General features: G+C 37.6%; 1 protein-coding gene across 4 annotated transcripts in view; it reads left to right on the plus strand.

The window, feature by feature from the left end:
* The first annotated feature begins 12 nt into the window (after window positions 1–12).
* Window positions 13–16,663, plus strand: part of WDR25 (WD repeat domain 25) — a 64,148-nt gene continuing 47,497 nt past the window's right edge. The window contains exons 1-2 of one of the 4 annotated variants that reach the window (XM_063332959.1): window positions 13–156; window positions 2,620–3,386. In XM_063332959.1, the coding sequence (XP_063189029.1) occupies window positions 2,679–3,386 (708 nt within the window). In that variant the 5' untranslated portion in view covers window positions 13–156; window positions 2,620–2,678. The other 3 variants (XM_063332962.1, XM_063332961.1, XM_063332960.1) reach the window with 3 other exon arrangements.

A 16,663-nucleotide genomic window follows, 5' to 3' on the forward strand; every position in this document is an offset into this window, starting at 1 on the left:
AGCCGCGGCCTGACCCAACACGGGGTGCCTGCGGGAGGACGGTGACAGAGGGAACCCTTTTAGGGAGGCGCCTTGTTTCTACCCGGCGCGCTTCTGGCGCGGCTGGGCCGGCTGGTGAGTTCCGGGCTGGGCCGCCGGCGCGGCGGAGCAGAGCAGGTACCTGCGGGGTGGGGGGGAAACGGTGAGGGCGGTCTTGGTGGCCGACGGTGGTGGCCGAGTTCGTGTGTGGGGAGCGGCAGCGGTGCCGGGCTGAGGGGGAAGGAAGTGGCTTCGGTGCCCGCCCCCCGGCCCCGAGAGCGCTCTCGGTAACCGTGTGGGCGCCTCCGGGCCTTTACCGGGCCTGTGGTGGGGTGCGTTCGAACGTGATGCTCTGCGCTTTAGCGGGCACGGGTAAATCACTCGTGTGGACAGGAAAGAAAAACAAAAATTCTGTGAGTTTCCCTGTTATTTTAGTGCGTTATGAATGGTACCGTTAATGAATTCACAACCCGGTTACAGCGCGTTCGCAATAAAGTGGGTTGTGGGGCTTTTCCCCTGCATTTTTCTATATTTAACATTAGAAACTTTGGGGTGATGTTTCTTTGAAACAGGAGGTGAATGGTATGTCTGTTAAAGTCACAGAGATGCTTTGCTTTTACAAAAATATTGAAGCTTATGGGTGATCTGTGTAATGGGGTGGATTTATGCTGACCGAACTTCTTCCTAGTAGCTTGTAGGAAATTTTTATAAACTGGTGCATGCAAGGCACCATCTTGCACTTAGCTCTGAATCTCAGGTTAATTTTTTTCACGTGTGTTAAAAGAAAATAAAGTAACTTTGAAAGTCTAACCCCATCCACGTGTGTATCTTCATTTATAACTTTCATCCAGAGGTCAAGTTCTTACTGTATTTGTCCTTTGAACACGATGGATTTTGGCTGGGGCCTGTTTTCAGCACTGCAATACAATCAGTAACCATTTGGTGCAATTATTGAAGTGCAGTCCTTTTAAAGTTACTGTTTATTTGGTAAGAGGTTTCAGTTTACTGCTAAAAACTTAAATTTTTTGAATTGAATTTTTAGTTAAGTTTTCCTGAAATGCTACCTATTTTTTCCCTTGACACTGTTTAAGTGAAATGCTGCTTTAATAAAAGAAACTGTATTATTAAAAAAAAGTGGTTTTTTTTTCTTGCTCTTAGTTGCTGTTACTTATAGCTGTCATAAACTTCAGATAAGACAAAATGTCCTCTAGAGGGAGATCTTGATGCTTTTATGTGCTAAAACGTTAGTCACCTTGTTCTGTTAAATGTCTTGATCGCTTGGCTTGGAAAGGGCCTGTGATGGTGAATGTGTATGCCTTAGCAGGAAACTGCCTTCTGGATCTGTGCTTGGAAATTTCATTATGGGATACAGGCCATAGCCTGTAACATAGGTTAAATGAAACATGATTGATCTAATTCTGAAGTTAAACGAGTAATCTTTACAAGTTCCGGTGTAGCACTCCTGCAGTAGTATTTGTAGGACCTACATTTGTGGCATTCTGCAGATGCTTACATAGATACTGACCTTCGTACAGCATTCTCATTTTAATCAAGATGGTTTTGAGGGCAGCTTTTTCACTGACATCAACCAAGGATTTCAGCAGCTGCTCTGAAAGTGTTGTGGGTTAAATCACTTCAGCATGATGAGTGCTAACAGCTGGTCAAGGACACAAAGCAGAAGTAAAATGTCCCATTTAATCAGTCTTAGCGATTGAAGGATAGCAGTACTTTTTGACCGTAAACAGCAGAGGTTGAAAGATTATTTTTGCAGGCACATCAATTGTTTGAATGTAGTTAACCCTATATGCCATGTGCACTGTCCAAATTTTTGGAAGAAGCTTGGTGGGATCGTTGTGGTGGTGAGTTATTCAGCATGTTACATACACAGACTCAGCATGAGTTTTCTTTCTCACAGACACTTTGAAAAAGTTTATTCCACAGTAAACAAGTCATCTATGCTTTTATTTTTCTGTAACTAAATGCAAACAGTAAATTCAGTGTAGCTTTTAGCATGAGCTGGTCCTGTAAAACTAAGGTTGTGTGGAACTTGCTCTGTGGTTATAGATGGAAAATTTCCTCATACTGCAAGACTGCTGAATGAGTAAACTTTTTTAGTTGCTGGTTGAACCCCTTCGTACTTCTTTCAAGTCATCTGTACCATTAGAAGAAATAGATATTGTTAGACTTGACTCCAAGAGAGTTGTAATATTTGTATTCTTATAATCGGACATAACAAACCACTTCATAATTCATTACCCTCTTTGTGTGTGTGTGGAAGTGCTACTGCAAGTAAGGTTAAAGTGATTTGCGGTACTTATGTTGCAAGTTTGTTTTCCTTTTCATACTCATTTTCATTGTTTTGTGGTATGCAAATGCATCTCTGCAATGCATTAAAAATGTATGCAAAGTGCTTGGAGGGAAATGGTGTTGCATAATTGAATGTGCAGATGTTTTATAATAGAGGAATAAATTCCATTAATAAACAGGAATGAAAGTTATGGGGGTGTTTTTTGTGAAGAAAAGCATATTTATGTCCTGAAGTTACTCAGATTGTAGACTCTGTAATAAATTGTGCTCTGAATAATCAATTCTTTATTGTAGATCAGCATTTTGGAGGATTCCAGCACTGAGGTTCCTGGAGCTTGCTGTGTCTAGCCATAATGAGTTCATCACTGGTTGCTTACGATGATTCAGACTCTGAGGCAGAAGCTGAAGTCTCCAATACTTCTAGCAGACAAACAAGCCTTCCAAGTTCTTCTGTGAATCGTGTTCAGTACTTTGCACCTGGTAGTTTGGGTACAACATCTGCATATGAAATGCAGCCTACTGAGAACACTGACAGTTCTGGCACAAGCACTGTTTGTGAAGATCCCCCTGAGCATTATGCACAGAATAATAGCGCTGATTTGACATCTCCTTATTGTAAGAGAGCATACTCAGGCCATACTGCATTATCTATGTCCTACAAAAACTATGAACAGATATCGAGCTCTTCAACAAACTCTGGAAATGGCCTTTCCCAGAAGAGAATACGTAAAGACAGTACTACTGCCATAAAAGGAATTAGACCCTATATCCCTAAAAGACTGCGTCAAGAAAATTCCAGTATGCCTGATAATAAAGAATCTGATCAGAGAGATAGCTCAGATTGTGATGTTAAGCTAGGTGTATCAGGAGAGCAGACTTTGAGAAAGATCTCTGAATTAATTAAGCCGTATTTGGGATCCAAATATAAATTAACTGAAGTCCCCAAAAGCTTAATATTTTACATGTCCAAACACAGTGGCCCTGTTAATGAAATCGAGTGGTGTCCTGTACGAGAACAGAGTCACATGCTTCTCTCGGCTTCTATGGATAAAACAGTCAAGGTAATGTAAAGCAAGATGCTTTATGGACCAATCATCAAACTTAAAAATACTGTATTGAATAATGATCTTCTGGGAATGACATCCTTGCTTGTGTGTATTTTATTAGCTCCAAAGTACTCATGGAGGAGATGCTTTGCAGTACAAGACCCTATTATGAACTTGCAGCCTAATCCTTCGTTGTACCTACAGTCAGTTCCGTTACTTTGGAATGTGAGTGTTTTTTTTATTAGACATGTCAGTGTTTTAGATCTTAAGAAGTTAGATTTCTACTACGTCATTTCCCGCAATCTGTACTAATGTTAGGTTTTTGTTATTTCCTACTTTTTAATGTCACAATGGCCATAAGGACTATGGTCTGGATACAGATTCTGCCTGAAGTTGTTAAAAAACTGACTGCCAACACTGGATTAGTTTTTTTTTGAACTTTGCCTTTCTGACAGGCCAAAGTGACTATTGCTGGAGGAGGTATGTCAGGGCAGATGGATTTTTCATCAGAACTAGTGCGGCAGGTCCTGCATCCCGGAAAGGTGTCCTGTCATGATCTAAGGAGTCTTCCCACTTAAAATTTGTTTCAAGGGTTAATTGCTTAACACCTAATGTGTGTTTTACTTCTAGTTTTAGTGAATTTGGCTTCAGTTCTTTGTTAATTTAGTGAGTTCAATGAGTCTTACTTTTATTTTAACAATGGATAATAAAAATATTTTATGTGTATGCTTTCCCAGACATGGGGCTATTGCCACCTCTGGGTTAAAATAAGAGTCTTCCGAAGTGGGTTTACACAGGAACAGAGTTTTGATCAGAGCACGCAGAAAGTGTCCTTTTTGGTGGAAGGCATGCTTTATTGTATCTAGTATGTATTTAACATAGCAGGCACAATTATTTTAAAACTTGGTTCTAAAATTTAGGCCTTAGGTAAATCTTACTAAGTAAAGAGGCAAAAAGAGCACCCTTTGTATCGGCATACTTCTAAAACCAAAGGGGAGGAGGGAACTTTAAAACTGAATTTGAATTCTGATTTCATGTAGGAAAAGAAATCTCATATTGTTTTATTAAAATTGAGATTTATTTATTTATTTATTTATAGGTCTTTTGCTCTTTATTTTGTAGTGGAGAATTGAGTTTCATTTAGTTTGGCTTTTGTGTGTGGTTTTTCTTATCTTAAAGTTTATTTTTTTTCCTTTCCTCTTTTCCCTCTTTTGCCATGGGGCCCTGTGAAATATGTGCTGACTTTCCATCTTTGAAGCAGTGATGTTCTTGAATCTTGGACAGAGTTTTTGCTTTTTTTCTCCTTAATGTCTATTAAAGCCCTGGTGCTCACAGAAGAGAAAACCCCAGATCTATAGCATGAATAAAATTTACTCTTCTCAGTTGCTTATCTTTTATTCTCTTCGGTTACAATAACTTCACTGGTTCTGTAGTCAGCATAACCTGTTGCACCATCGAAGTCTGAATACTTTGAACCGTGGGTAATTCCTCCTTCGTCTTCTTTCCAAAGCTTTTTTTACATCTTTGTCTTGAAGATTAAGTGGAGGAAGAAAGTACCTTTGTTGTTCTTTGCAAGTGTTCTTTAATATATTGAATAAGTTAAATATTGGCTGCTGCTTGAAGGACAGACTTAGAAGGAAAAGACCAAGATATGCAAAAAGTGCTGATGGATGTTTTCGGTAAGCAGCAATTTAAATTTGGATTATACAAAACTATATGCACCTCTGACTTCGATATGCCTGAATTTGACTTTTTGCCTTAAACTGTCTCATCGTATATGCTTAATGTTTGTTTACTATCTCAAATTCTCATTTTACTGATGAATGAAATCATGGATGTGTTAAATTTGGTAAAACAATCTAAAATCAAAGCTGTTATTGCAATGTAAAATTATTAAAAAATGGAAATAATAGCCTGGCTGTTTTGTTTTTGAAGTAGAAAGAAAGAGTACCTTTTTTTTTTTCTTTTCTTAAAGCAGTGTTACCACCCTTGATTGAAAGCAGTCTTTAAAAGTAAAGCTGTTTTTTTTGAAGAAATCAAATTGCTTAGGTGACCCAAACCGTGGAAATTCAATGTAAAGAGTATTTTAATGTTGGCAACACTTTAGAGCATGTGAGTCTAAAACATTAATAATATCAGTGGTACAAAGTATATTAAAAAAAACTTCCATATTTTGGAAGGTAGCCTGTAGAGAAATACCTATGAATGTTTATTACTGTTATTTCATAATGCAATGGAAGCCTGTAGCGGTTGAGCAGTAGCATCTCTGAATCTGCACCTTTACAGAAGTGCCTCTCAGGCCAGTAGAGGGCACGGTTAGATCAAGTATTGGCTTGATGGTACTAAACTAATTTCACTAACTTTCTAGGGTCACGAGCCCATAAATCTCTAATGACTATGACAGCAGTAGTTTATCTTCTGGGGATTTTTTGGCTGTCTACTGTTGCCTGAAGTGCTCCACTTTCTGATGTCAGCATAAAACAACTGATTGAAAATGCAGATGTAGATGCTGGTTTTTTCCTGATCCTGTACCTTCCCACAGCTTACCTTTTTTGTTGTTTTCTTCCAGAAACACCTGCTTGGATTTGCTAGCTTAAATCCAGGCAGTGGAAGCATGTTCTCTTTCCCTTTAATGGGAATATGCAGACACTGAGGATGTTTGCTCTATTTACTTGGAACATCTGATTCGGATAAAACTCAAAGCACGGTTAGAAGCCTATAATTCTCATATGATCAGAGACAGCAGGCAATCCAGAGCTTCAAAACTCTGTACTTTCAGTTGGTCATGTCAATAAATGTGATTGAATAATTTTATGTGTAAATATCTTGGATTCAATCCTTACATTCAGCCTCTGCATTAAGACATTTATCTTTTGAAGAGTCCAACATTAGTGGAGATTTCTCAGAATTAAGAGTTCTGACTAAGCAGATCTGACTGACTGTGGTGGTTTAAATTGTGCTTAAATCAAAAGATCATGGTTGTATGCAATTTTTGTAGTATTTAGCCAAACAGTTCTGCATCTTTTCTCTGTTCTTATGTGCTTAAATATTTCCTTGAATTTTTCATGACAAACTAAGAATTTCCCTTTCTGGGATTTCTTTTTTTTTTTTTTTGGCATGGAGAAGGAAGAAACACTTGGTTTAATTATCTTAATTTAGTGATCTTAATTTAATTTCTTTCTTCCCATCTAAATAACTATGACTGAATCGTTCATATCACACAGGGATATATCTAAAATGTATATATAGAACTGCTTATGTGGTTTTTTACTTTTTAAGTGTGCGTATGTATCCTGTTTAAAGCAGGGAAAGGGAACAGTCTTCTATTTATATTGTCCCAGATTAACCAACGTGCACTTTATCGTCTTCTTTATGAATCAGTGGAAGTCATATTAAAATGTTTGCAAAAAATGAGTTGATGTTTTCAGTTGGTGTTGACTGAAGAACAGCCTAGTGTCAGGAAAGATCATCTGAAGCAGTTTGTATAAATATCTTGCATATTTAGGAAGGAATGCACTGTTTCAGAGGATTTTATATTAAAAGTATTACTTCTTATTTTTTTGTGTACGGCTGCATTTAAGAAAAACCCAAACAGTTGTCAAGTGATACAGTTGAAAAAAAAATAAAAATCAGTTATTAGCTCAGGGGTGTAATTTTCTAGACTAACATTTCTACCAGCAGATGGGCTCCTCAGCATCTGAGAAAGGGATGGTAACTAAACTGTTCCTTTAATGACTGGAAGCTTTTAATGTTTGTCTCCATGTTGTGTGTTGAAAGACCAAAATTAAAAGTTTATGCCTGTGTTGCAAAGCATATAAGAAAACTTTAGAGAGACCTGAAAGTAAGACAGAACCTCATATGGGAAGTGATATGTATTGCGGATGAATTACCCCCAGTTCTTCAAATTGGGAGCGTTGATAGAAGAATATTTCATGTGAAATTTTAAATTTGTAAGGAATGGGAAAAAAAAAAAAAGCTTAGATTTAGGCTTTGGCAAGTCTTTTACCCTCTATTTCTGTAGGATTTTGACCTTCCCCTTTGGAAGAGGAAGCTGATAGTACTTCCAGCCTAGGTATCTGGAGAAAGGGGCAGGAAACCTGATTTCATGTTAGGGAAAGTACTGTTGGGAGCTCTTACTGTGACAGTGCTCCTCCTCACTATTACATTCTAACTGTATTATCAGTGGCTTATGTTTCTAGTTTAAGTATGTGTTTTAAGGATTGTGAAACATGATTGTCTGAAGTGATTAAATGTTTTCTTTGGATAATGCTTCTTCTCAACCTTCTGTTTGAATGGCGGCTGAAATTGAAATTTAGGCTGCTACTGCCATTTTTAATTTTGCCTACTTAAACACCAAAATAGTGTTTGTGATTTTTTTAAAATCTCGTCTAGTATTTTTTTGCGTAAATTTGGAGACTCGGCACTGTTATTAAAGGTGCCTAGTTTCTGTAGTGTGGATATTCAACACCTTCTGAACACCACCTTGTTTAGGTATTTCTGGTTTAGAACCTCAAATATGGAACCAAAAATCACAGGATGCCATTGAATACAGCTCTTTACCTTAGGTAACAGGGTAGATAACAAGTTGTCTCTTGAAAGACTTGTTTACCGATTGCAGAAACGACAATACTACATTCACAGTTAGTGTCTTTTATTTGGAAGACCTCGTAATTGCATAGAGCCACAGAGATTTAAACGTTTTCACTAGTTACTTATGCTGGACTTAGCTTTTTAACAATTGTTCATAGCTTCAAGCCTCCCATACCGTTATTCTGTATTTCCTATTTTGTCTTAAAATTAAGTCAAGGTAACATCTTTATATAATCATCTGTAAACTTTTAATTCTGTGTTCCTGGCTTTCTATTTAGAGCATCACAGCAGGTATTCTATTTCTTGCAAAGTATTTCTTCATTTTCAGCACTTTTACCCTCCACTGATGAACAGGATCAAGAAAAGAGAGTACTGTGATTCTTTGGTATGCAAAATGTATATTAATAGCACTTTAATGGGATAACTTGTAACACATTGTTGGAAGGTTTTCTTATGCTTTTTGTTCCCTACTTGCCTGGTTGAAGCGTATCTCTATTTAGTCACAGCTGAATCTATACAAGGAAACTATAAATTTTTAAAATTAGTTTAATAATGTCAGCCTGTAGAACAGAGGCGTTGCCTACTTTTCCTGACTAAGGACACAACAACAGCCATACTGGTTCAGACCAAGGCGCTCTCTGGCCCAGTGATCAGTCTCTAGTAGGGTCCGTAGGTAGATGCCTAGAGAAAAGGAACAAGTCAAAGGTTTATAGTGCCTTTATGTCCTCATCCGGTCTCTGCTTGTTTTCAAGTCGGGGGATTTCTGGGCTCCAAAGTAGTTTGTCTTTGTAACTTGCTACGTCAAGAGATCTCTTCCAGATACTTCTGCAGTCTTATCAGCCTCTGTTGCGATCGTTAGATCTAGAGTGGTATATTTCTCATACTGGTCAAATTTAACGTACAGATCTTGCTTCCTGGGGTGTATCAAGTACTAGAAGAAACAACGTTTTTATTCATATGTTCAAAACCTCTTATTCTTTTGTGGTTGTGTGTTTGTCAGACAAAGATAGCATCATAGTATATTCCAGGAATTTGTTAGTCTTCATCCTGTTGTATCAGGCTGAGAGCAATAGAACATGATAGCCTCCGTTCATCCGTGTCGTGTGTGTAGCCCTGGTGGGAGCAATACAAATTCCCTAGATGCTGCCGTTACCCTGCCTTAGAGTAACAAACTCTAACATTTCTGTTTTCAACCATTCTGCACACAATTCACTTGAAATAGGCAGTGTTTCTTGTTGTTCTGTCACATGCATGTCTGTTTATGAAGGAATGAATTTAAACTGCTGGCATATTTCCTATAAACTCCCGCGTAGCTGTCAGATGGCTATAGCCCTGTAGCTGCTAGGCTGGATTCAAACTCTTCACTAAGCAGAAGTAGGTATCATGCTGCTAGGACCCCAAGTATTGCAATTCTTCAATTCATTTTTAAAATCTAACTGTGGCAATGCTCCTTTAGCTGTAGCTGATGCATAAGGTGAGAATTTAGAAAGTCATCCTATTTAATACATATATTACACTTTAATTGAAATGTCTTAAAAAAGCTCTCTCTGATGTTGGTACACTTTTAATACTGTATTTTAAAAATAACAAGATGTTCTCCCCATTATCTTGGAAGTGGCAAAGAAACGCTGGTATTCTGGAGATTGTGTTCTGCTTAACTACATGTGTGGGGAAAAAAGCATTGTCATTCTCTTGTTGAGGAGGCTATTGTTGAAGAGGCTACTAAATAGGCTATTGTGAAATACTGAAGCTGACTTTTCTTTATGGTGCCTTGTTCTGACCTTCTTCCCTTGTCTATTTAGAACTATGCATATTTTTTCCAAGGACTTTAAGCTTGCTGATTATTGAGATGGAAGCATGCTTATTATTTGATAGATATATGCATAGTAATACCAGTTTCCTGAGTGCTGGAAGGGCTTCTTTGTATACCTTGATCTTTTTCTAACAAAATTATTTCATACATTTCAATGAGAAGTATTCTCCATAATACTTTTTTTGTAAGAAAAGGAACATCATGCAGGAAGGAACGTGTTTGACCATCAATGAAAGCTTCTGACTGTGCTTATGCCTAGATGATAATAGAGGTCAGGATGTAATAGCCAGCTCTCACTCAATTGTTCTGCAAAGGTCATTAGCACAAGTCAGCAAAGAACAGTTCCTGAAGGTGGTGGACTTTGGTCTCGTCATCATAAAGGTATGTGTGGGTAAGGGTTGTTCCACACTTGGTATGTGAATACCTAGATATGTTTAGAGATCACTGTTACATAGAGATGTATTTCTTTAATTATTTTCTTGTTTCCAGCAATGCTGTTGTCAAGGAAACAGAAATCCTTGTAATGCCTTTGTTCACTTTCTCAGAATCCACAGCTGGAGATAACTTGTATGGTTTTTATTATGTTCTTAGTAGTTGACACACTCTTGTGCCTCAAAGGATTTTTTTCAAAAGAGTTTGTTTCTTTGAGTATAAATACCACCATCCTGATCTCTACACTATTTGATAGACCATTGTTTTCTTTCCTTCCTCACTAATGAGAACCAAATTCAGTGCTACTTTGGATTAGAATTTATCTTAACGCTTGTGTGAAAACTGACATTTAAAAAAAAAGGGGGGGGGAGGGAGGGTGGCAAAACCACGGTGAACCTGTCAGCTTTTGGGTTAGGTTTTCAGTTCTGTAACGGTGTTAGTTCTTCTTTGCACTTGGAAATGTCTCCTGAATTAGGATCTCCCTAAAGAATACCAGAGTAGTACCCCAAGCGGTCTTGCAAAGTGTTTTTGACTGCTTTATGGCCATGTTAGAGGATGTGGCAATTGGAGGGAAGATGGATATTTCATGGTGCAGCTAATATGCTTGTGTTTCCCCCCCAAATTGGGAATTATTTAAAGAAAACTACAGAAAATAAAGTCAGAAAATGAAGTTCTTCCAAGAGCAGTGGACTTAATGTAGCCCGACTGTGTCTCGACACTGCCTGGCTGTAGATCCTCTTGCATTTCTCTCTCCTGTGGGGCTTCTGCAGTGTCTTTCCCTTTTACTCAGCTGCTTAGTTTGATTAAATCTTGAGGGGAAAATACTGAGACCTCTGAAATTTGGTTTACATTGACCAATAGGTGTGAAGTGGCCACCGGTGAGATTCATAGAGGGCATGGCTGTTTTGACAGTGTTATTTCACAAACCTGTCTTTCTGCAGAAATCCAAAAGAATGGGGGGTAACTTTTGGATATCCTCAACAATGACGTGGAAGAAAGGATTCTGTTTCCTCATGGTACCTGAAAAGAGTTTTGGTTACTTGTGACTTTACTTTCAGAAATATCAAGAACATTGTTTATCTGACTTTTTCTTAAAAACCCATATTCCCGGATAGCTGAGAACTTCCAGCTGTTTACCAAGTGTCTCTTAAGCATCAGAGAGATAAGCAACCTTGTCCTCCCCCTCAGCGTAGCCAGCCTATTAGGGAAGAAAAAGTCAGGGCTAGAGACATCAATGAAGTAGTGTCTCTAACAAAGCTTAACTGATAATGTCATAAATTAAGCCCTCCAATTATACACAGGATCTCTGTCGGCAACTGCTGTGGAGTTGAACATTAGAATGTCACCTGAGATGGGAGGTGCTTCTGTAAGATTGCTGGTGGAAAAAGTCAAGATTTTGGTGGTTGGAAAAAATGGATCTATAGTAGTTCTAAGTTCTGAAGTTCTTGTCATACATTGTGGGAGTATCTCAATGTATTTAACAGTTGAGAAATTCTGAATATTTTTGCTGTTTAGGAACATAAATAACACCAGTCTAACTTTGCTTCTTTTCTAGAAGTCTAGCTTTATAGATGCATCTCGCATACTGCTATATATTTAAAAAAAAATAAATCTGCTAACAAAGCTACAAGACATCTTATGACTTGGATTCCGTACCTCTCTTGGTCTGTCGATGTTGTCAAGGAAACACATTTTTGAGAAGCTTTGCTCGACTTTTTCAGGTTCTGTGGAGAGATTACTTGTGTAGGATTTAGCCAGCATCAGGAGTAGAAACAATTTGCCTGAAGTTTCTATTCTTTTCATTATGTGCATGTCCTTGCTTTATTTTAAGCAGATTTTATTTTTAGCTTGTGTGAAATAGCTGCATCTTAAGGTCATAATATCAGTGAATGTACCAAAGATTGCTGACATTTGACCTTTAGATGAAGCCTGCTAGGAAGAACTTTAATGACATTTTGGTATATATTTATGCTATAAAGACAACTGTTAGATTCCTTTTAATTTAAAGGGGAAAGAAACGTTAATAAACCCCTTGTTCTTTAGAGAAGTTGCTTCACTACTATGGAACTAATGACTTACCATCCTTTATCATACATATCATGTTTCATTGCAGTAATCTTCCCTCTTCAAAGGAAAAGCATTTTGTGGCTAGTCTGGAACTGTGTTTGATTCATCTCCCAGTACGTACACGCTGGCTGACCGGCTGGTTAGGCAATGATGGCTGAGCTTTACCTTCAGTGTGCTTGCGGAGGCTTTTTATTTAATTAATTATTTTAAAATTTAAATAAAACTGATTTTCTTCTAGGACACAGCTAAAAATAGTAGTTATGGAAACTTCTACCTTTCTCAAATGTTTCAGTGAGTTAATGGATTAAAGATACTGGGCATGACAGATGAGAAAGACTGCATGTGCTTGTATGTTGTGCATGTGCCAACTGTGTAACATCTCGCTTTCTGAGGTCAGCTTTTGGAATTTGTCCTGTTCTTTAGTCGTCTTGTCTTTTTCCAGATTATACTTTCCTCCTCAGAAGACTTTTTCTCATTCTGAGCATTCTGACTAGTGGCTGGAATTGTGTATTGCTATATGCTGAGGAAGGGACACAGCTGGTTCTCTAAGGAAAGGGGATGCAGGTGGTTGGGGATGACATAGTCATTATAAACATGTTAAAGCTAGCGCTACGTTAACAATGCAAAAGAAATTAAAATTAATTACGTAGTTCAATCTTACTCTGCTTGCTATTACTGAAATAGTACTAGTTATGAATGTCCTTATTGCCAGCAAAACACATAGCTGCTTGACATAATTAATAGTTTATTTTCATAATTAAATACCTAGTTCTGCTCATGTTTAAAACTGGGTTATGTCACTGACATCAGTGGGTTTAGGATTGTATCTATATTTTCCATAGCCTGGGATTTTTTCATCTTTGGGTTGGTGTTTTTGTTTTTTATTTTTCTATTAACACTCTCAATAGCCTTGGGAATATTAAACAATTTATTTTTTAGTTGAAAGAATGAAGAGCTGTAATGAAAATGTTGCTTGCCCAGGCTTACTGATAAATGAATGCAAGATTCATTAAAGCTCAGGTTTTCTGATAGCTGTTCGACATCACTAACTGTATGCTGCCCCTCATAGTTAGATATTACTTCAAATCAGTGTTCTTAATATAAGAAAGCCACCTGGTTAATAGTGGGAATGGGACAGAATTTGCCTGTAAATTTGGATGAAGTTATTTCTTAGAAATAGAAATTTGTCCCTGGGTGCGACAGTTCAGCAGTATTTTTAGCACTGTGGTAGCAAAGTGTTCTCTGTGCCATTGCAGAAATGCTCAGGGTGTACCTGGCTGTGCTGTGCTGTAGAACAGCTGCGACGCATCTGATGGTTAGGTTGTCCGTATCTGTTGTCCCTGCTGTGTCAAGTTCTCCCAGTGGATAATGTGCAAGAAGGAGGCAGCTTAAAGCTCCTTTTAATTGGTTGTGTTTGTGCTTATTTGTTTTATTGACTGTATTAACAGAAGAGGTGGTTGTCTGATTTTATATATGTACATATATCAATATAAAGCTGTAAAGCACGAGTGGCCTTAGCTGATAGGCAATTTTATATTAAAGAAATAGGATAATATTGAAGTACAGTATAAATAGGTGTGTTCTGAATTTTGATTGCCACTGTTTAACTGAAGCTTAAGGGGAAAAACCTCCAAGCATCTTAAAAGAGTTGGTCAGCGTTGGTTTTCTTCCTCCTGTTTTCAGAAATAAGCTGTAGGTCAACAGCAAATAGATACTCAGTGTCTTGGAAGCTGGGGCATACAGTTGTGAAGACTGTATGTATGTTCTGAATAGAACAGTGTTTCTTACTCTAGTAGTGGATGTTCAAAATCTGTGGGATGTGTTTTTGTGAGCGCGTTTATCCAGTCCTTAGTTACCTGTAGGAATTGAGAGCAATTGAGACAATTTGCCTCGGAAGTGCTATAAGTCTGAAACTGAGGTGTTTAACATTTATGAGGAATCCCCTCTTCTAATAGAGCATATATGTATGTGATCTTGGGGAAGTGATTGATGCTAATGAATATGATATATAAAGGTGAAGGGGAAATCAGATTATTTAATATATGGCTATAGTAATTTAGCTAATTATCTCCTGGGGAGTTGTAATACATTTGAAGTTCTTCTTTGCCTGCTGGTAAGATATTGATTACTTAAGTGTTTTTTGGGCATGAATACTAACTACTAGTAACTGCTACTGTGGTCGTGCTTTTAGGTGATCTGAACATGTTTATATAATTCTGAACACACTACTATTAAACTGTGAAGTCGATGAGAAACTGCCAAATTTATGACTTCTTCTCCCATATAGGTTCGGCAGTAGAAAATTTAGTGTTTTTAAAGTATTTCTTAATAGCTACCTGTCATTATATATTGGTTTCTCTTGACTTACTTGAATACGTGTGTCAAACTGCTCTGCTTTAACCATGTCACCCCAAATATGCCTAATACTCTGTATGAAGTAGATAAATTATCTGAAGTAAATTTTTGTGCATTCTTTTTCTCAAGCCAAAATTTTAGTATATGTAGTAAACAACTGGGGTGGGGATTTAAGTATCTTTGCCATACTTGGCTTCACCCTCTGCTTTAAAAAATTCTGATTTTTCATGTTGTACAACAAACCATAGCTTAAATTATTAATGGATTTATAAGTATATTGGAACTTCTTTTCATTTCTTCATTTTCCGGGAACTTGCCGTTTGAGGTACATCCATAGGGTTAGCCACATTACAATGATTAGTCACAAAACACTTAAAGGTTAACTGTAAAATAGGTGGGAATTCTTCCCTTTATTTTGGTGTGGGGGGGAAGTTCCTTCTCTTGCACTGTCTGCCCAGCATGAATGTGCGATTGCTATTTTGTAGGTACAAAAAGACTAGTCACGCTCCTAACTTTTAGTTGGCTGAAAATGTGATCTATCTGAGCATCTTGCTTAGAGTCAATGGTTTATGGAGAATTTGTGATTTGCCTCAGACATGATTATCCCAGAATCTTTCTGCACAGTAAAGAACACACTACATTATAAAAAATGGCCATCGATGGCAGAAACACTTTGCTGTTGAGAATAGAGTTGCTGATAAACAATGATTTTTAAGTATCCTTTACTGTATGTATATATACTTATTTACAAGTTGCCTTTTTTTTTGTGAGCTTTGCTTGTAACGTAAAGGTTGCCTGTCTTCAGAGTGAAAAATATTTTTTTTTTATTGGGGGTTCCCTTTTTTTTTTTTTTCCCCCTCCTTCTTTTCTTTTTTTCCTTCCCTTGTCAGCTTGCCGTATTGTTCAGCATTTGGTAAGCATACCTCTTTTGCAAATAGTGGGAATTAGCTAAAAAACCATGGATTGGTATAGATGACTAAAATATCAGATGAAGTCTCTGATAGTATGACTCTTACTGTTTGTCCTGACTGTTCTTGTAACTCTTATTTGATATTTTGGCTAAGAATTTCTGACGTTTTATTTGGAATGCCTAATACATAGGGTGTTAAATTCTAGGCTCCCTTAGTATGAATCTCCACAGTAATTCAGCGAATACTTAATTTGGATTTTAAAATGTTTCAAGAAAATAGCATGCGTAATCTACATGTTGGTGGGTTAGGATGTATATGGTCTAATACCGTCACACTCTCTCTGTGCAGCAGATTAATTCAGTTGAAAAACACGTTTAAAAATGTTGCTTTCCTCTTAATTTGCTGTGAATTCAGTGATGAACATCAGAAACATACACATTTATTCCCCTGAAACGTCAAAAGGGATTATTTTGTCATACTTTGCAGAAATAGGAGAACAAACTTAACAGCGTAGTTTTGCTTCTTATTTATTCCTTCTATTCCCTGGTTGTATTGCTCCAAAAAGCAGTACCTCTTGGAGACTGCCCAGCTTCTCTGGGGGGGTTAAAATCTGCACTAGCTTTGAGAACATGGACAATAGCAGTTGGCCTTCTGTTAATGCCTGTTTGGCAGACCTGGCTTGTGTTAGGGCTAAACTTTTCCGTTTGGGAGAGTTAGTAAAGTTAATGTAACCTCCCACTGTCCATTTTACTGTGCTGACCACTTTATATGGGAACAGAAGTAGTGCTCATGAAACTTTCCAAAAGTGACTATTACTGAATTTTGACTGTAAGAAAGTGTTTCAACAGTATTTTTATTGCTCTTACACAGAGTAAAGAGAGGAACAAGAAAGATCTATACTGCATTTTACTCCTCTGCTGTATTTCATTTTTTGGATAAGCACGAGTGGGTTACTTTTTTCTGAAACATGCCTTGAGCACTTGTTGGAGAACTACCATTGTGATTTTATTGACTAGTTTGGTTGAAGATCACTTTTATCTGAACTTGTATCTCGAGTAGGAGTGCAGCAACGTGGTCTTAATTCTTCATTCTCACTGTTGCTCATCTCCAGAGACTTTATAAAC

This window comes from Chroicocephalus ridibundus, chromosome 4 (assembly GCF_963924245.1).
Source record: "Chroicocephalus ridibundus chromosome 4, bChrRid1.1, whole genome shotgun sequence".
Classification (NCBI taxonomy): Eukaryota; Metazoa; Chordata; class Aves; order Charadriiformes; family Laridae; genus Chroicocephalus; species Chroicocephalus ridibundus.